Source organism: Pollicipes pollicipes, unplaced genomic scaffold (assembly GCF_011947565.3).
Source record: "Pollicipes pollicipes isolate AB1234 unplaced genomic scaffold, Ppol_2.1 Scaffold_3447;HRSCAF=4054_pilon_pilon_pilon, whole genome shotgun sequence".
NCBI classification, from domain to species: Eukaryota; Metazoa; Arthropoda; class Thecostraca; order Pollicipedomorpha; family Pollicipedidae; genus Pollicipes; species Pollicipes pollicipes.
In genome coordinates this window covers 17,529,448-17,549,160 of record NW_023596297.1, presented here as the reverse complement: position 1 = coordinate 17,549,160, position 19,713 = coordinate 17,529,448, and the positions used below count along the sequence as shown (strand labels likewise).

Sequence of the window (19,713 nt, the reverse complement as noted above, 5' to 3'; positions counted from 1 at the left end):
GGGAGACTCGTTGGATGGGAACGCGACGCCCGCAGCCAGCCCTCGACCCTGTTTAGGTCCGCGGGTGCGAGCTTGCGCCCAAGGCCGAAGATAGCACGCGCGCGCCCGGCGCGCTCGGGAGGGGTGGAAAGAGGACACAGAGAGGAGAGGGTCGGCGGACCGCAGCCCCGCAGGCCGGCAGTGCCAGGCGCGCCCAGTCGCTCTTCGTGCTCCCCACCATTAATATTGCTCAAACTTACAAACGCCCCTCAACCATCACAGTCAGGAAAGCACTGTTTGTGTTTGAGACCAGAATCTAGGCACGCTGTGACAGTGGGCGGGCGGCGGCGGAGGAGGCGGCAGCGCTGGCGGCGGGCGGAGGACGCTGGCGGGGAGACGACGGAGGCGGAGGCCGAGGCGGAGACGGAGACGGAGACGGTGGCGACGGCGGCGGCTCTCAGGCCGCCGGCCGGCGGGCGCTGAAGCCGCGGCCACCGTCCGCCTCCGGTCCGCGCGGCTGGCGCACGATCTGCACCTGACGCGGCCGGCGCTGGTCGTTCAGCGCCATGGTGCGGATGCGTTGGATCACGCGGTCCGGCCGCTCAGACTGCGACGTGAACGAGTTCTTCTTCTTCTCGTCGGAGGCGCTGCTGCGGGTCGGCAGAGAGCGGCGGTCGGTCAGCGAGGCGACGGACGTGAGCGGGTCGAGACCGCAGCCAGTGACGCCACCGGGCGGGCACCGATCGGGCGGCACCAACACCAGCAGCCCATGTAAAAGTATTGTGGCAAAACGGTCCAATAGAAAACAAATACTTCCTGTCTAGACTGGATATCCGCCAGGCTGCCCATTAATAAAGATACGTTCGGCGCGCCATCGCCTCGCAGTCGTAGCGGCCAAAAGCCCAGCTGCTCCAGCAGAAGGACGGCCTGCTGCCAAGTCGGAACCACTCACCTGATGCGCACCACCTGGCAGGCGGACGACTTCCGGGTGCGGTGCGAGGTCACCACGCCGAACTCCACCTCGTCGCCCTCGCGCAGCGTCACGCCGTCCTTAACCTCGCTGATGTGGAAGAACAGCTTCTTGCCCTCCTCATGCTCGTACGACAGGAAGCCGTACTGGTCTGCGGGCCACCCGACAAAAGGCGTCAGCACTCGGCTCCGCCTTCGCTGAGGAGCGGTCACACCCGGAAACAGTGCACCGCCTGAGCGGTCACACTCGTAGGCAGGGCACCTGATGGGGTCACACCCGGAGGCAGGACACCGCCTGAGCGGTCACACTCGTAGGCAGGGCACCTCCTGGGGTCACACCCGGAGGCAGGGCACCTCCCGAGCGGTCACATCCGGAGGCGGGGCACCTCGGTCACACCCGGAGGCAGTGCACCTCCTGAGCGGTCACACTCGTAGGCAGGGCACCTCCTGAGGTCACAACCGGAGGCAGGGCACCTCCCGAGCGGTCACACCCGGAGGCGGGGCACCTGAGCGGTCACACCCGGAGGCAGTGCACCGCCTGAGCGGTCACACCCGGAGGCAGGGCACCTCCTGAGCGGTCACACGCGGAGGCCGAGTCTCATTGTCACCACGTGCATTAGCGTTTCTTGGCGAATGTGTTGTTGCTAAATGGAAACATACATTATGTTTGGTCGTGTTGGTAATGTTAATATGAAGACTTTTACCGAAAACCGAAAGAAACCGTGTTAGATGTTCAGCCAGCAACGTGGATGCTCTGTTTCAAAATCGGTTCCAACCCTGAGTCTATTAACTGTTGGAAGGTACTGATGCTAAACATTCCAAATTGGACCAATACCCCCCAAATTTTCTGTATTCTGCATAGCACCAACGCAATATCACATGACCAACAGGGAAATAAACAGGCCCATGCGAGCAGCACATCAGCAGCCCAGCACAACTCACTTTTGAAGGCATCCACGATAGCCCTGAGGCGTTTCCGGTGAATCTTGATGTTGGTGGCCCGCTTTTCACCCTCCTCGACTTGGAAGGTAACCATATCGCCCACCTGCAGGTACTCTTTCTTGTTGGCCAGCGACGTGATGCCGAACTCGTAAGCGGTGCCGACCTCCTCTGCGGACATCCCGCGAGCCAGTTATTCACACCCAGTCGACGACAGACGGTACACGACCTATTGCAATCAGCGAAGCGGAGCATAGGGCGGGGCCGTGGCTGACTGATCTCCTCGGCACCTCGCACAGGGGCCGGTCTGACCCCGCTACAGCCGGGACATGAGAGCAGACACCGAGGCACTTCTCCACCCTGACCGTCAGCGCCTCCTCTCTGACCGGAGCGGTTTGGCATGTAACGTAACCCCGCACAGACCGCGTGCCGTTTCCGACGCCACACTGAGCGGACCCGCTGCCAGCCAGCCGGCGGGTCGTCGCTGGCCAGCGCCCTCACCAGTGGTGTTGGCCTGCACCAGGCCGGCGTACACGGGCTGGTCGGGGTCGACGCTGCGCACCGGGCGCACCACGATGCCGTCCAGCGTCTCGGGCAGCACGGCCGGCTGCGAGAGCGTGCCGGCCGGCAGCGGTGTCACGTTCTCGGCCGACACGCGGCCCTGGCTGCCAGCCCGGCTCAGCGTGTACTGCACCTCGTCGCCCAGCTGCAGCTGCTCGGCGCCGCCGCGCAGCGTGCTGCCGACACAGGGCGGTCGGCCGTCACGCGCCGCACGCTCCGACGGCGGCGCACGCGTGGCCACGCCTCCAGGACTCCTCTTCTCCGGATAGACAGCCAATGGCCGGCGCATGTGACAGGGGCTACCAGATGACTACACTGGACTGAACCGATGACGGGACCAGAGCCTAGGATGTAGGACTGTCAGTTCTTACGAAGACAATGAAATCTGGCGGTACGAAGCATTGGTGGACCAAGCTGAGTTTCATGCTAGATTTGAACGTAATTACACTCGAAAATAGGCGTTAAAATTCCGTTTCCACTTCGCATTTGGCGACCAGTAGTTGAAGGGGGGGGGGGGGGAGTGTACACCGCAGTTAAATTGGCTCGTTAGTAAATATACTTCTGGTCAAGATGAATGCCTTGTCCAAAAGCTTAAACGGAAATATACAGGAAATGAAAAAAGACATCACATACTAGCAACATGAATAATTTTCTTTTACAAAAAAATGTACAAAATAGCAATGATAACTGATATAAAAGCTTGGAGTTAGCTCGAACTCCACGGATGACCTTTAAAGGGAAGGCTCCAAATTTGAAGATATTGAAGGAAGCATAAGGTATGTCTGAACACGCTTACTTACAAGAATCGATATATTTTTAAGCGGAAAAGACTGCTCTAGACAACATAATTTCCCTGTTGAGTACATATTCTCCCTAATACGCCATTGTTTGACTACGTCATGGTACTTTGCACAACACTGAGAGCCAATTGACGGTCGTTATTTTCGGAAATTGTGCTCACGAACGCCAGATATGAACGAATCTACTTATTTTTTCATTGGCCGTGATCGCCGCGTGGCCAATGGAATGGCAGGATTTTAGTGACGTTATGATGACATCAAGGACGCCTGGGCGGCCGGGAAATGGTCTAAACGAAACAGTATGCACATCTTCGCGGACGTGTAGCTCAGAAACCGGGGGGGGGGGGGGGGGGGGGGGCGAGGAGCTTAGGCCTTAAGAAGGGCAGGGCTGTGAACTGCACCGAATGATCCGCAATACAGTTTGTCAGTCCGAAACCCCATACAAATGTGGAACACTCCCTTTAGGCGTCGACGCGGCCCCCGCCTACTGTGCTGCTGAGGTCAATTAGAGCTACCCGGTGATCAGGAAATCGTCGGGGCAACATCATTCAGTGCAGTTCACCGCCATTCCCTCTTAAGACCTAAACCCCTCCAGTTTCTGAGCTACAAGAGCGAGAAGTGCAGCCTTATTCGGGGAAGGCTATTTCAATATCACACGGGCATCCACGACGCCACAAAACCGTGGTTCACAAATCTTGCCATCCCATTGGCCATGTGGTGATCACGGCTAACAAATGTATCAGTGTCAAGTCGTTCACATCTGGCGTTCGTGAGCACGCCTTCCAGATATAACAGCCGTCAGTTGGTTCTCGATCGATGTTTTGCAAGTACGATGACGTAATCAACCAATTACGTACTGAGGAGCACACTTAACATAGAAATGTTGTCTGGAGCAATCTTTTCTAGAGTATGCCGACATCTATAAGTGACCTTACTTCGTCACATTTGATGCTTGATTCCACATCTCCAAATGTGGAGCATTCTCTCTAACACATGAACACACTGTCTTGTAGGACAGGAACACCACGGAGCGATACAATTACCATCCAGCTTCGGTGGGGGCCGGCTCCAAACGCAGCGTATCTTGCGCCAGATGTGCAACTCACCTGTAGTGGAAGAATATCTCGCGGTCGTGCTGCAGGGTCTCGATGAAGCCGTAGTTCTCCTTGAGAGCAGCCACGTAGCCCTGGTGAATGGAGCCGGGCACGAGGCCGTCGCGCGCGGTGTGTCGCTCGGCCCGCTCGGGCCGCTCGGCACGCTCCGTCACCACCACCTCGGCCGCCCACAGCTCCTTGGTGCGGCGTGACTGCATCAGGCTGAACTGCACCTTGTCGCCCTGGCGCGGGCTGTGCCGCGGGTCGGTGGCGTTGTGGCTGAAGCTGACCGTAGCCTTGGTACCATTTAGCTCGTGCTCGATCAGGCCCGTCTCATGAGATTTGTCGCCGCTGCCGTTGGCGGAGGCGGCGGCGCGGCCTGGCGAGCGTGAGAACTTGGAGGAGGGCTCGCGCGTGACGGTGCCCGTCACCTGCGCCTGCACCAGCGTCTCGAAGCGGACCGTGCCGGGCGGCAGGCGCAGGATCCGGATGGCCGTCATACGGGAGGCGATCTTGGGGTCGGACACCACGGTGAACTCCACCTCGTCCTTGTTCTGCAGGCCACGCTCCGGGTCCACCATTTCTGAGAGGTGGAAGAACAGGTTGTTGTCGCGCTCCACGCAGCGGATGAAGCCGTAGCTGCGCTCCTTGACGGAGAGCAGCACGCCCTGCTCGCGCTTCTCGCCAGACACGACGAACGACTGCTCGAGCAGCGAGATGCCGGTGGCGCGCTTCAGCTTGTCACGCCGGTCCGTGGCCACGTTGAACTGCACCCAGTCGCCGTGGCGAAGCGTGAACTTGCCCTTGAGGTCGCGCTCGCCGAACGGCACCTCCACCACATCCGAGCTGTCCTTGACGCGGTACCGCACGCGGCCCGGCATCGGGTCCTGCCGGCACGGACGGGCGCCGCCAGCGTCAGCTCGGCCTGCAGCGCCAACAATCCACGCCACGTTAAGACGAGCCTGCCCGTCTGCAGAACAGCCTCGTTCCACACAGCAGTACGCGCTTATCATCTAGCAATGGGCGTCGATGAATAATCTCAGTCGGGGGCTTGGCTTTACCAAACTAGCAGGCTGACTTTGGGCCGAGAACCGAAACTTTAATCTATGAGGCGGATGACTCTGACAGCACCCATTTGTTGCTGTTTTGTTTGAGGGGGGGGGGGGGGGGGGTGTAACTATGACGAAACTATTGGGTAAAAATGGTGCTATTTTGGAAGGGTGTTGGTTTTCATAAACCGGACTATGCGTCTAACAGACGCAGTCAAGTTTATTGACTATTGTGTCTATTAGACGCATAGTTCAGACATAGATATGCCCTATATAGTACGTAGGGCATAACGAGATCAAACGTCATATTGCGCGCGCCTATGTTATTTGCATAGCCTGACCTGTCTCCGTCAAGCCACAGCGCGTGGTATTTGAGGCCAGTTTTGAGAAAGGTGCCTTGGTTACCTGCCTACCTTGGTGCCAGCCTTGGTTACCTGCCGGTCCGTTACTGGCCCACCTATGGCGTCATTGGTTGCCTACCCGTCCGTTACTGACTCACCTGTGGGTCCAACTATGTTCAGGTGGCCTACTTATCTGCAGACGTCTACTGCACGCACCCCGTGTCACGACTCGGCCTGCTCCAGTTGCCCAGATCGGCCAGATCGTACACAAATACCTCGAAACGCCCGACAAGGCGCGGATCCTTGGTGTGAGAAGCGATCGTACGTCAGTCTGCGCACACCGACTCCATTTTTCCCGCACGATTGTTCGTTTTCTCCGCCGTCCGTACTAGCTAGCATCGTGTAGTTGCGCCGCCGCGTTGTCAAGGACTAGACGTGCGCCCGACCCGTGTTGATCAACTTCTTCGCGATTGGAAAACTTTACTTGTCCCAAGCGCATCGAGAACCCCAGCAAAGTCGTGATAATGTAGCGTTGTGGAAACACGTCGCCTAAAAAACAGCTTGCATTTAAGTGTCTTCAAAGCATAAGAGCGCAACTTTTGAAGAAGTGTACAACCAGTTGATGACCGATTAATGGCGGAACAATGATCAGCAGCTGCCCATAAGATACCCATATGGAAAGCGCACCAGGCCCGGCCGAGCCCGGTCACATCGCTGAGGCTAGCAATATCCCTTCAGTTACGGAGTGACCCGGCCGGCCGGCGGGCAAGGCTACGACTATGTCAGGTAGCGGAATACGTTGGCCAATATGGCACATTGCATGCGATGACATTTCAACTTGACAATATGACAGCGAAAACCGTGGGGCAATTACCAGGCAGGTGCCACACCACAAAGCGGTCCACATGATCACCTGTATGATGCGCGCGATGGGCACACCATTTTACAATCACCAGCAGAACGGGAAGAATGCCTGATGTTTCCGTCTAAACGACACTTGACCCACAACCACAAAACAGAAGCAATATTACTCATGAAGAAGGCAGCTATAACCATCACCACTCAGTCTCCCCGGTGTGAAGGCAACCACTCCCGAGTTTCCGCATCATGCAGATGACAGCCGACACGAGAGACGGACCAATGCCCGACTCCACTGTAAAGGGACCAAGCACCACAGCTGAACATACACACACACCTTGTCGTGGGTAAATACTAGCGCAAGCTTCCCAACCAGTCAGTACAAATCCATCATTTTAACCATGCTCTATGACAGAAACACCGTGCAAAATAATGATGGAGGTCTCTTTGTTTTGGGTCGACTATAGTGTTTCCTCTCGCACTTGCCAATATACTTTATAACTCATGGCAATGTCTCCCCATAAATGCATAAAAACATCACTCCTTCGCGAAATCAACTCAAATACTTGCGTTTACAGTAACTTGTCTTCGACTTTTTCCTCGCTGAGGCCGGCCCTGCGAAAATTATTGATCTTTCAAGCCGTAAACTGGTAGACCAGGCAAGGGTAACCTGTTGTGTGACTACTACATGGTAAGGGCGTCTGCAATCGCTGCGAGATACTGTGGGAACTCAAATCAGCCAGCGGGCGCTCTCTTTCATCAGCTATAACGTGCAACTCCCGGTCCCAGCCAGCATCCCGCTGATCCAACCCCGCCGCGGCAACAACTTCTGGACACGTGGCGCGAAGTGGTGCAGCAGTTTCTTCCTGACATGAAAACCGCATGCGACTCGAGCGACGCGACACTTGAAACATGCACTATCTCAGATCATACTGTAGTCCAGCGCGGCGAGTGGAAAGGCATATGCGGATCCTCTATCGAAAATAACTGAACGCAATCCGTCTTTTAGATCGTCATTCATGGGGGCAAAAGGCAAGAATCCGGGCGCCCAGAAGTCACGCAGGGAGCGACCACAGCCACCGACTGCATCCGTGGAAGAACCGCAAACCACCAACAGCCGTCCGCCGGTCCCGCTGATGTCAGTGCAGATAATCGCTCGCCAGCGGGACGCTCCACGCCACGAGTGCCCTCCCCTCCCCCCCCCCCCCCCCCTATGGGGCGATCACAGGTCAGCTGACTCACGTTGTTATCGGCCGCGTCGTCCAGCGCCTTCAGCACCTGGCCCTTGACGTCCGCCGGGTCGATGTCCTCGAACACGACCGTGCCCGGCTCCAGGTGTACGATGTTCGTTGCCACCTCCTTGCCCTGTCGCATCCCGTGGCCTCGGTCACCCGCTGTCGGGTATTCTACGACACATCCAATCACTACAATCACAAGCGTCGCTGGTGTCGAATGGTGTAGCTGTTTTGTTTGCTAATTGCTTTCCCTTTGCTTTCCATATTGCGATGCGCTTGCGTTTTCGGTGCTCATAACCGCGCGCAATCGTAGCTGTATTAGTAACCGACGACCAAACTCCCGGCGAGGCCGCCGGCGTTCGGTCGCCGTCCACACTAACCTTGACCGTCTGGATGGTGAACTCCACCTCGTCGCCGAGCGTGACGGCCCGGTCGCCCTGCACACTGGCGCAGCTGAACACGATCTCGCGCACCACGTCGGCGCGCTCGATGAAGCCGCCCCGCTCGTCCGACTCCAGCGAGCACACCATGCCCTGATAGTGGATCGGGTTGGCCGGGTTCTCGAGTCGCACGTTGTGCGCCGCCAGGTTCCCCGTCCTGCGGCCGAGTCGCGGCGTCACGGACACGCACACATACTCGCACACGCTGTCCGCAAAATGCATGTCTGGAGAGGGATATTGGAGAGTGATGGGGGCACAGAGACATATAAACTGCCAACAGATGAAGTTCCCATATCCTGTTCAATACTGTAGCATATATGCTTTAAATGGCAGCACGTTTTAAATGCCCCCCCCCCACCCCGAGACGAGTATCGCGGTCGCGCTGCATTTGGCTTCTGGTGCCGCTTCCGTGTGAGGTGTGTTATGAATGAATATATATATATATATATATATATATATATATATATATATATATACCGTAGTACTCGGCGCGTCCACTGTGGCGCGCCGGCTGTCCCTCGCGGTCCTCTGCGCCAGCCGGCCGGCCAAGCGCGGGCGGCGCTCACCGGGGGTTGGTCGCCATCTGGAAGCTGACCAGGTCGCCGACGCGAAGGCTGACGTTGCCTTCGATGTCCTCCATGTCGTAGGGCAGGAAGAAGCATTCGCCGCGGTTTTCGTAGCTGATGCGGCCGTGCTGGGCGGGCGCGCCCGGCGTCAGCTCGGTGGTGACCGTGCCCGTCACGCGCTCCTCGCTCAGCACCTGCGGCGTCTGCGGACAGCGGCGCGCCCATCAGCCGCGGCGCGGCACGCGACGCCGCCACGAACGGCCGGCGTTCAGAGCCGGCCAGCGAGCGTCGAGACGAGCTTTAACCACCGCCTGACGATAAACGCGTACCGCACGACCTCTCGCCGTGCAACGGTTAACAGCCCGGCCACACTCTTCTCTTGACAAGACCCAGTGCTATTATTAAACAACTCGTCCCGAGATTTCACCAGAGTACTTTTTCCTTTTTGAAATATGCCCTCACGGTAGCCCACTCCCTATCATTACTCCCTGGTAGCCCACTCCCTATCCTAATCATTACTTGTGCATCCGAGGGCTTAGTTTTAAGAGCGTCTGCCCCCAATCCAGTGGCGGGATGGTTTCGAGTCGTTTAAAACGCTAGCTATTTGCCCTTTAGTGAAATGGCCCACAGTCGGTGGCAAGGGCCACACTTAAGGTCAAGCACGTAAGAGGAGCGAACGGACCGAACCTGGCATAGCGGTACGTTACACTGTCACCGCCAAATTTTGCTGTTGGTCTGAAATTTTGGAACATATCGTGGGGTCAATGCTGAAGACTTGACCAATGGCTGACGAAACAAACACTGCTTAGTGTGGGCTCCGACTCTATAAATGCATCTATTCAGAAGGGAAGGATTGAGAAACAGGAACAGGCTCATTTTCAAGTTTCGCTTGCGAGATGTGTGCCCGAGTGCACAGCTCGGAGCCTGATCGCGGCGGTACGCACCACCTCGGGCGTGATCTTGGAGACGCTGGAGGCGATGGGCTTGCCCGTGCGGCGGTCGTAAGTCATCTCGAACTCCACCGGGTCGCCGACACGCAGGTGCTCGATGGTGCCGTCGAACTGGCTGAAGTGGAAGAAGAGGCGAGCCTGCCTGTCGCAGCACTGGATGAAGCCGTACGAGTGCTGCAGAGGAGGAAAAGAGCCCGGTCAGGGTGAGTGCCGCAGTGCTGGCGTGATTTGGGAACCGGCCCGGGTCCTAACGAATTCCCAGTGGAGCGCGGACGGCGGAAGCAAGATCCCTCTACTTAAATGAGCCGTGAAACCCGGTGCAAGGAAATGTCTACCCTGCCTCCTAAAAATGACGGCTACTGCTGACGATTTCCCTTCACGGCACTTCATCGCATTTATACGTGCATATTGTCACTTGCACAACCAGTAGGCTAATCACCTAAATGCTCTCCCACTCTGAATTAGGGCACCGTCGCCGCGACAGCGTCGCTTCACTGTCAAGAGTGCGGCTACACTACAACACCGCACCATCTAACCCATACATTCCGGGGGACACGATTCCTGCAATATGAAGCAGCGGAGAAGCTTACGCAGTTCACGTACACTGATCCCAGCCCATCCCTTCAATCTTCACTTCAGGGCAACGAACAAATTGTCACCCTACTCGCCAAGGATGAGCAAGTGTTGCACGGACTGCAAGTTCTTGCAATACACTATGATGTCAACCTTGTCAAAACTTTTTGTACATGCTTGTAAATTATGAATGGAGTGGCCAAGTTATATTATCATGATGACTTCATAACCGGAGCATATAGCCTTACTGCATTGTCTCATTCGACGTCCAACAAATGGCAGACAAATGGTTTAACCCTGCCTCCACCCGACCGTAACATATTTGCCATCGGCAGGCAACAGCAAACTGCTCCCGCTGATATCCGTGGGAATCCCCTCGCATGCTTTCAATATCGCTTGGGTGGTGCGAACAGGACGACTGCCATGTGGCAGACGACGTGTTACAAAGCGATATTTGAAATCGTTCGCAGCCCGCCTCTTACGGGCAAACTGGCCCGTCACTTACAGGGCACGCCCAGATAAACAAACAGGCTTAATAAAAAACACACTGAGAAATACCAGATCTAGTTTTTTTCTGGCCACCTTGGTTTCAAAAAGGGTTCAACCTATCGGTGCCACCCCACAACTGATAGCACTATCATATGACAGTAATGGTTGAGCGATAAGCCCTAGCGAGATGGTGCCCCCTACAGAGCCACCAATTATAATGTACATGATTATTGATCTGCCAAATTGGCCACACTAAATAGTTACTTCCCACTAGTACTTATACCTTACATCAATACAGCAGCCAGAAGACCTTGGCTCCAGTGATATCACACACACCCATCTTATTGCCTGAAGACACTGCTTGCAGTACTGCATGAAAGGCGATCGCAAACATAACAATCATCATGCTTATGACACCTCAACAAATCATCACTGCAAATCCATATAAGGTGCTTACAAATCACTGAGCCGTTCTGACACTGTTTGGCCCCATAGGTGCTTCAGTCACCCATCTGGAAGTGCCCAATCTCAAATTCCGAAGCAGGCCGCGTGCATTTTGTTTAAACATCAGGTTTTCAGTTACAAGCCGTGTCCGGGTGAAGCCTAGAGCCTGGCCCGCCGGCGGCAGGCACCACCGCGAGCATGATCTTGACATGCTTAACAGAAGTTTAAAAAGTCCGGACAATTGGTTCACAATTATTCCTAATTTCACCAACCAAACCATATAATTGTACTGAGCAGTCTTAAAAGACATCTAAAGGTGTCATCCAAATGCGATGTGCCTACTTGATACTAGCAGACAGTTAGCAACGAAGCATAACAAATAATGATTTTCCGTTACATTTCTTTTCACAACCCAGCAAAACCTGGAAAAAACTATCTGCGCGCAAAACGTGCACAGTCGGCCGCGCCCACGGCAGTGAGCCAGAGTCACCACCACACAACTTACCAGCAACTTTTCGATGATGCCCGTTTCGCGAAGGCCGTGCGCGCCGTGGCTGGGGCTCCCCTCCTTGGCCGAGAATCCGTTCATGCCGAAGCCGCCGTTCTTGGCTCCGGACGAGAAGTGGCCGACCGAGAAGACGCCAATGTCGAACTCTGCGCCGCCGCCGCCCACCGAGTCGTTCGACTGTTGGCTAGCGTAGTGCGGGCTGCCGCCGCCGCCGCCGTAGCGCGGGCCCGACGGCGACTGGGACGAGCTTGAATACGCGCCATACCCGCTACTGGCCGAGTGGTAGTTGGAGTAAGGTTTCATGCTGGGCGGGGCTGGCGGCTGGAACGAATTCCACTGAGGATTGTGGGACATGATGAAGCAGTTGCGGGTCGTGAGCGAGATTCCCTTCTGGACAGACGCTCTCTTCAGTGAAGGTGAATGGGTAAAGAACGTATCCCGAGAGGGATGGCCGACGCCTGGTCGAGTAGTGCAGTACCGTTGGAGCACGTTATCACAAAAAGGAAGTGCGCAGCTCAAGACCTTTACTATCCAGTGATAATTGTGTAAATCAGCAGGGTCTGACAGACAATTGGTTGCTTAGGGAGAAGAATATGTAATCCTCAGATGTCCTCAATGCTTGCTGTGTTTGATGGTAGTAGTGTGCGCCTGAAAAAGATCAGATAATTAGGAAAGTGTTCCAGGCAAACTTTGAGAATGCACTATAACATTTGTTGGTTCAGTCTAACCTTTGAATCAATTAGCTACACATATTTAACATGCGCACAGGTGGCCGGTTGGATACCCTCGACTCTGGTGGGGGGGGGGGGGTCAATTTGACCCCCGAGATATCAGAAACCCACGGAGCTAGAAAAATCAAATTCACAGGATGTGTTGACCTGCATGTGAACTCACTTCAGTCAAAGGTTCCCAGGTCATGATCTTCGACTCAAATCAGGTCTAACGGGGTAAAATTCCATATTCGTCTCTCAAGGTCCCCTGGAACCCAGATGACTGCTCTAAGCAAAAGACCACATGCCCATCTAAGGACAGTGACCTCGTTTGACCTTAAGATCATGGTGAACAAAATAATTAAAGACTACTTTGAGTTTTGCATTTGAATAAGTGACACAAATTACACCAGCCAGTATGTACCTACAAACAAAATGTTGACCCACATCTTTTTTGTTGTTCATTGGAGTTTTCGGGCGCGTCGACTGCAGTGGTCATTTTGCGCCCATAACTATGCTGTTAATTAGTACGGTGTGAAAATGACTTGAAAATCAATATCTTTTAGAAACGAAAAGAGCTGTTTGGGACCAAGAAAGGAGGAACTGTCACCAAGCACATCGTTTATCGTCAGGGTCGAAGCCTGTGAACCAAAGTGACGTCGTCGTTCTTCGAAGAGGCATGGACATGATATAATGACATGATGGACAGTCAGGACGGCTCCACACCGCTGGCATAGGGGTCTGTCGGCTCCATGTAACAGATGGCCATGGGTGGCATAGGTATGCCCAATGCGCAGCCTGCATAAAACCACCTCTTCCCACCGCACACTGCGAGAGCATGACGACCACAAGCCCAACTCTGTCTTTATTGCCCTGAGCTTATTGCCCCCCACCTGGTCCCAACAGCGCTGCAATCTGCTTCTCAGGGAAGGTCTTGACTGCCGGGTAAAAATCTCTGGCAGGGATAGGCAAAAACCGGGTATATGGTGCTACCGCTGCTCGCTTAGCAGCGGCATCAGCCAGTTCGTTGCCCACGATACCGACGTGACTAGGGATCCAGCATAGTGCAACTCTCTTTCCAACCCGATTCAATTGTGTCAGGCGTGATAAAATGTCCTGTAAAAGGGGACATGATGGATAAAAAGACTTCAGTGCAGAGAGACTGCTCAGTGAATCTGTAAAAATGGCGTGTGAAGATTCTTCACCCACTTCGATGAAACATATCGCCTTGGTGATTGCAACTAATTCCGCCGTAAAAACTGACGAGTGGGCCGGTAACGAGAACGATCGAGTGACGGACCCGCTAACGAAAGCACAACCCACGCCATCCGAGGTTTTGGATCCGTCTGTGTATGTCAGGGTATATCCTTCATAACACGCCAAAAGCTCAACTGCCCTGGATCTCAATAGGTGTGGTGTGACGTCTTTTTTCCTAATTTCCGTAAGCGAGGTGTCAATGAAGGGTGTGGTCATTTGCCAGGGAGGAGAAGCCAGGCGGCTTACTTGCCTTACACCCCGAAGAGGAATTCCGCTCTCAAGCAATAACGCTCTCATTCGGGAACCAAAAGTTAAAGCGTGCTGCTGCGGCCCATGACGAAGAGAACTTACTGCAAACCGCGAAAATATTGCAGAATATGTCGGGTGAAGTGGGAACTGCCGCAGCTTCAAGGCATAACGCATGCCAAGCATTTTCCTCCTCGTCGAAAGTGGTGGTTCGTGTGCCTCCGTTAAAAGGCTGACGGAAGGTGATGTGCGAAACGCCCCAGTAGCAATGCGAATGGCAGTATGGTGGACGGTATCAAGAACACGCTTGCTGGATTCAGACGCGCCATCATAAACAAAGCATGCATAATCCAGTTTGGAGCGGACGAGGGAACGATATAAAAGCATAAGCGTGCTTCTGTCTGCCCCATACGATGAACGAGACACACACTTTAGTATGTTGAGAGATTTAAAGCATCGATCGCGTAACATTTTAAGATGTGCGTTATATGTAAGGCGGCGGTCAAAGTGTATCCCAAGATACCTGGCCACGGCCTTATTTGGAATAGAGCGACCATATAGACGGATGCTCAGATCATCACATCGCTGGCGACGACAAAAATGCATCGCAACGGTCTTGTCGCCTGAAAAACGAAACCCGTTCATGTCACCCCATCTTTCAACGCGGTCCACAGCCAGCTGGAGACGCCGCTCCATCGCTGGTGCTCTCGCTGCACTGGTCCAAATAGTAAAATCGTCAACAAAAAGGGCACGTCCGACCGACTGTGGGAGCACATCACAAATATCATTTATCATAACTGCGAACAGTGCAACACTTAACACGCCGCCCTGGGGCACGCCGTTTATTTGTTCGTACCTGTCGGAGAGGACGTTGCCGACCCGAACACGGAAGTATCGTTTGGATAAAAACCTTTGGAGAAAAGCACCCATATGGCCACGTATACCATATTTAAAGAGCTTTTGAACAATACCATGGCGCCATGTGGTGTCATAGGCGGCTTCAATGTCGAAGAATACTGTCCCCATATGCGCTTTTTCTTGAAAAGACTTCCGAACCGTGGTGTCCAGTGTTAAGAGATGGTCCACCGTACTACGGTTTTTCCTAAATCCGCACTGCGAGTTACTAAAAATATCGTTGTTCTCTAAAAACCAAGTGAGTCGCACGTTTACCATCTTTTCCATGAGCTTGGACAGTGATGACGTCAGTGAAATGGGTCGGTAATGAAGAGGGTCCAGCCCACTCTTCCCCTGTTTTAGGATAGGCACCACAACAGCTTCCCGCCAGGCCGGAGGGAACTCACCTCTTGACCACACCCTATTGAAGGCCGCCAATAGTGCACGACGTGCACATGGAGGCAGATGTCGGAGCATCTCATTGTGGATGTCATCAGGACCTTCCGATACACTACGAAGTCTTCCGATTGCCGACTCCAACTCCACCAAAGTGAAGGGCTCATTGTACGCCTGTGGTTGCCTTGTAGAAAAGTTCACTACGGTTTTTTTCGGATTGTGCTCTTTGCCGTAAAAACTGTGGGCTCATGTTTGCACCTTCGCTACGGTGGGAGAGTGCTCGGGCGATCCCGTTAGCCACATCCAACGGATGAGTCACCACCTGGCCGTTAACATGTAACACAGGAAGTGGCACGGATGAAAACTGCCCGGAGATACGTTTGATCCGAGCCCACACCTGCGAAGTTGGTGTGAATCGGTTGAGCGTGCTTACGTACATACGCCAGGATTCACGTTTCGCTTCTTTTATCGTGCGGCGGGCGAAAGCCCTGGCTTTCTTAAAGGCTACTAAATTCTCCAAGCTACTTCTGGCGTCAAAAGCTCGGAAAGCACGTTTGCGTGCGCGAATTGCGTCACGACACTTCTCCGTCCACCACGGCACAGGAGTGCGACGAGGAAATCCAGAAGTGCGCGGGATGTAATCGCTAGCGCAATCTAGAAGTCTGTGAGTAAAATCCTCAATAGAGGGTGCCACCCTCACACCTCCGGTCTGACATAATGTCTCCAGTCGAGCCTCAAACTCTCTCCAGTCAGCCTTTTTTAAATTCCAACGTCGTGGTCTTACACCCAACGTTCCTCTTATTTGGAATCGAAGCCACACTGGGAAGTGATCGCTGCCCATTGGATCATCTGCCACAGACCACTCGAGGCTCTCCACCAGCTCGGGACTAGAAAGACTCAGGTCAAGTGCGGAAGTCTGACCAGACGGCAGTGTAAAATGAGTACGAGTCCCTGTGTTTAAAATACACAGTGACGAGTCACGGATAAAATGTTCGCACATCCTTCCGCGGGTGTTCGTGCTATCACAGCCCCACGCGGTGTGATGAGCGTTGAAGTCGCCTAAAAGAAGACATGGTGAAGGCAACTCATGCACTAAACGTCTCATGTCTTCCAATGGAAAACCGACGCCAGGTGGAAGATATAAAGAACACACCGTGATGTGACGGTGATTAAAATGTAGGCGTGCGGCTACAGCCTGTAGCGTAGACCGCAGGTTAAACCTCCTGGCTGGCACGCTGTGGTGGACTGCAAGAAGGACACCGCCATGTGCGATACCGTCGGTTAACACATCATTGCGAAACAGGGCGTATCCCTTCAGCGTGCAATGGTGACTAGAAGCAAGCTTGGTCTCCTGCAACGCTACAGCTGCAGGACAGTGCCCGCTGACGACAGCCTGGAGGTCGAGGGCATTTGCCCTTATTCCTCTACAGTTCCACTGTAAAAAGGCCTGTAAAGGGGGCGTGTTAAAAAGCTGGTTGGAGGTCACATACTAAAACCGGGCACGTCCTAAAAGAACTGGGCTGCGCCAGTTGCAGAAGCAGACTTTTCTGACTGAGAGCCACGGTTGGAGTCTGCAGGGAGGTGCCCCACTCTGGGACGAGTTCTGGGGCTCCCGCCGTCAGATGGAGACGGGGGACCGGCCGGGGCACGCTTGACGCCAGCGTACCCGGTCCGGGGTGGCGGCGGGGGAGGGCCCATCGGCGGGCCTCTACTGGGCGTCTGGGGGTCAGCGGGGGCCTCCACTGGCCTTCTCGGCGATGGTGTGCCACTGCGAGGGGTGGGCTCCTTGTTGACCCACATCATTCTAGATCAATGAGCTATTCTGACCTTTTAGAAGTCTATGGAAGATGTATAATGTGGTCCCTGTTACCAATAAATTTCAAATGAGCACCAGAAACTACCCCATACAGCAGGCTGTAGAGTAACAAAACAGATTGATTTTTACCTTGGTCTGACCTTCATACCTGACCTTAGGCCAATGCAATATGTTCATTCAATCGCTGTGTTGCCTAAAGAAGTATCTCAGGGCTGCATGGCTTTGTATAACACTCTGCTCATAGATCAGATTGAACAATTCCCTAGAAATTGTCTTTGCTCAAACCATGGCCTGACTTTGACCTGCCATAGATCAGCATCCTTACAAGGTACATCTAATTTGTTACACAAAATAATCCACTATTCAACTGTCTACAGCTATGAAACATTTGGCATAGCTCTGCTGCACTGTTTGGAAGTCAATCCAGAAAAGCCTTTGAGGGGAGAGGGTCAACTCTCTCCCTCCTCTCCCTCTCCCTCTCCCTCTCCCTCTCCCTCTCCCTCTCCCTCTCCCTCTCCTCTCCTCTCCCTCTCCCTCTCCCTCTCCCTCTCCCTCTCCTCTCTCTCCTCTCTCTCCTCTCTCTCTCTCTCTCTCTCTCTCTCTCTCTCTCTCTCTCTCTCTCTCTCTCTCTCTCTCTCTCTCTCTCTCTCTCTCTCTCTAAATATAGCACCTTTCATCTATTCATGGTGTGCCCTTTCTGTCCGAAGAAATATGTAACACATGTGTAGAAAAATTAATGAATATACCCACAGACATTTGAGTGGCAGTGGAAAAAATGCATCTATGAAGGAGACCTAAGAAGAAAACTAAAAGGATATCCTTTCATGAACACAAGCTTACATAATTCATTTGGGCAACAAAAAAGGAAAGATAAAGAAGATGTACCAAACAAATGGTGTGATATGATGCAGCCTACCAAGATAGTAAGAAATGGGGGAAAATGTTTCAAACATGGCCTGGCAAAGCCACAAGATAGTCAGGGATCTGCTTGTTTTAACAGAAAGAATGCCTGAACATGGATATTTCTTGAGTTTGACAGTCATAAGGCCTTTTGTGGTGAATAAGATGTGTGGAAAATAAAATGTCAAAAACAACACAGATATATCAGAGCTAGATAGCATAGAATGAGTGCAAAGGTTAGACAATGTACAAACATACAGGAACTTTTTAAAAATGAAGCAATGGAGAGCAAAGGTGAATATTATATAAGAACAGGACAAACATCTCACAGGAAGTGTCAGGGAAAGACAAGGCAAGTGCAGCAAGAGACAGAGACAAACATAGACAGAGACATAGAGAATCTCTCCCTCCTCCCCCTTCCCTAGGCCTGTTATGTTAAACCTACTGCTTCTTTCCAAATGTATATCAATTCAATTCTGGAATGTCTACCAGGGATGCCACTTCATATATTGTCAGCCCTGAGCCCCCCTCCAGGAAGAGGGGCCCTCCCCTCCCGAATGTTCCTGGCCCCCTGCCCCACATAAATATGAGCAAAAAGGAATACTGGACCAATGAAATGCAGACCAATGCAGAACATTCCTCTGCATTGGTGGTATACTACATATCTATCTTAAGTTTTCCCTTTGTGGAATATTGTTAATTTTGTACCACATAGTATCCTTTAACCACACATGATTTTGATTTATTCCCCATAGCATCCTTTAACCATATTATATAATATTGGCATTCAAACTAATTTAAATGCAAGGTTGACCTGCACTTACCAGCACATTTTCAAGCAATGGCACCTGGGTTAGGAATAAAATATGCAGCAATAGGCATCAGCTCTTAAGGAAAAGGAATCTGGCTGCATGAACCTGTTCCCACCACTTTCCACCAGCCCTGAGCTAATTTGAAAGAGACATTCCTGGTATCTGATTGTCATTTTTTTTTTTTGAGACATACTTGCCATCATACCAACCACTGAAAGACAAATAAACATTTTACAAAGATCTCAGCAGCACATGTGGAAGCATCCCTATGATGAAACAACCGAAGTGCCTATGCCAGTAGGTTAATATATCCATAATGTAATGTTTCTCAAGTTAAATTAGTAAAACTATCCACAACCACTGTCAGTCATGAAATATCAACAATTATTTTTGACAAATTAACTAAAAAGCCAGGATGCTAAATTCTTCTTAAAATGTGTGTATGTTCATGAATGCTAACATGCTAAGCAATGAACAACATCCAGCAAATACTGTCGGCCCTGCTATGGCGAAAACCGGAAAATTTCCACAATGAAATGAGACGAATGCGGCCAACCGAACTACCATCATCCCACGTCTTCAACTCTCCCAACCAAGACCAATCTGCCACATCGCGACAGATACATGTAACTTACTTGAGTTTGTTTCTTATGTCGCTTAGATGTTGTAATGGTTGGTTAACCTTTTGCGACTTATACAGCACAGCAATGATGACATGCCGCCATTATCGATCTTGCTGTTCTCCGTTTGCCAGAGATGGGCATGCAATAATGGTCGAAATAATTAGTAAATGTTTTTATTGGAGTTATTCTCATCTCATATGCCGTGAAAGTGATACAAGCTATTAACTGTTGGCGGACACTCATAATAATTCATTCATATATTAT

The 19,713-nt window shown here is 52.7% G+C and overlaps 1 protein-coding gene across 2 annotated transcripts; it reads right to left on the bottom strand.

Annotated features, from left to right (window-relative positions):
* Positions 1–424: 424 nt before the first annotated feature.
* LOC119091289 (cold shock domain-containing protein E1) lies at positions 425–19,576 on the bottom strand. Of its 2 annotated transcripts, XM_037213982.1 has the most exons (12): positions 19,462–19,576; positions 11,793–12,443; positions 9,776–9,955; positions 8,832–9,034; positions 8,206–8,422; positions 7,833–7,955; positions 7,161–7,205; positions 4,355–5,229; positions 2,389–2,624; positions 1,891–2,058; positions 932–1,100; positions 425–629 (listed from the first exon to the last, which is right to left on the bottom strand). In XM_037213982.1, the coding sequence occupies exons 2-12, from the start codon at positions 12,147–12,149 to the stop codon at positions 437–439; spliced, it is 2,766 nt and encodes a 921-aa protein (XP_037069877.1). In that variant the 5' UTR covers positions 12,150–12,443; positions 19,462–19,576; the 3' UTR covers positions 425–436. The 2 variants fall into 2 exon arrangements, with proteins under 2 accessions (XP_037069877.1, XP_037069878.1); XM_037213983.1 differs by lacking the exon at positions 7,161–7,205.
* Between the last annotated feature and the right edge of the window lie 137 nt (positions 19,577–19,713).

What these genes read in the sequence shown, in the direction of transcription:
- LOC119091289 (XM_037213982.1), bottom strand. Translation starts at nt 12,149, where the DNA reads ATGTCCCACAATCCTCAGTGGAATTCGTTCCAGCCGCCAGCCCCGCCC. An exon ending in CCAAGATCACGCCCGAGGTG is followed by an intron (nt 9,035 to 9,775) that starts GTGCGTACCGCC and finishes CGCTGTCCGCAG; the next exon opens with ACGCCGCAGGTGCTGAGCGA. An exon ending in GAGATATTCTTCCACTACAG is followed by an intron (nt 2,625 to 4,354) that starts GTGAGTTGCACA and finishes CTGTGTCGGCAG; the next exon opens with CACGCTGCGCGGCGGCGCCG.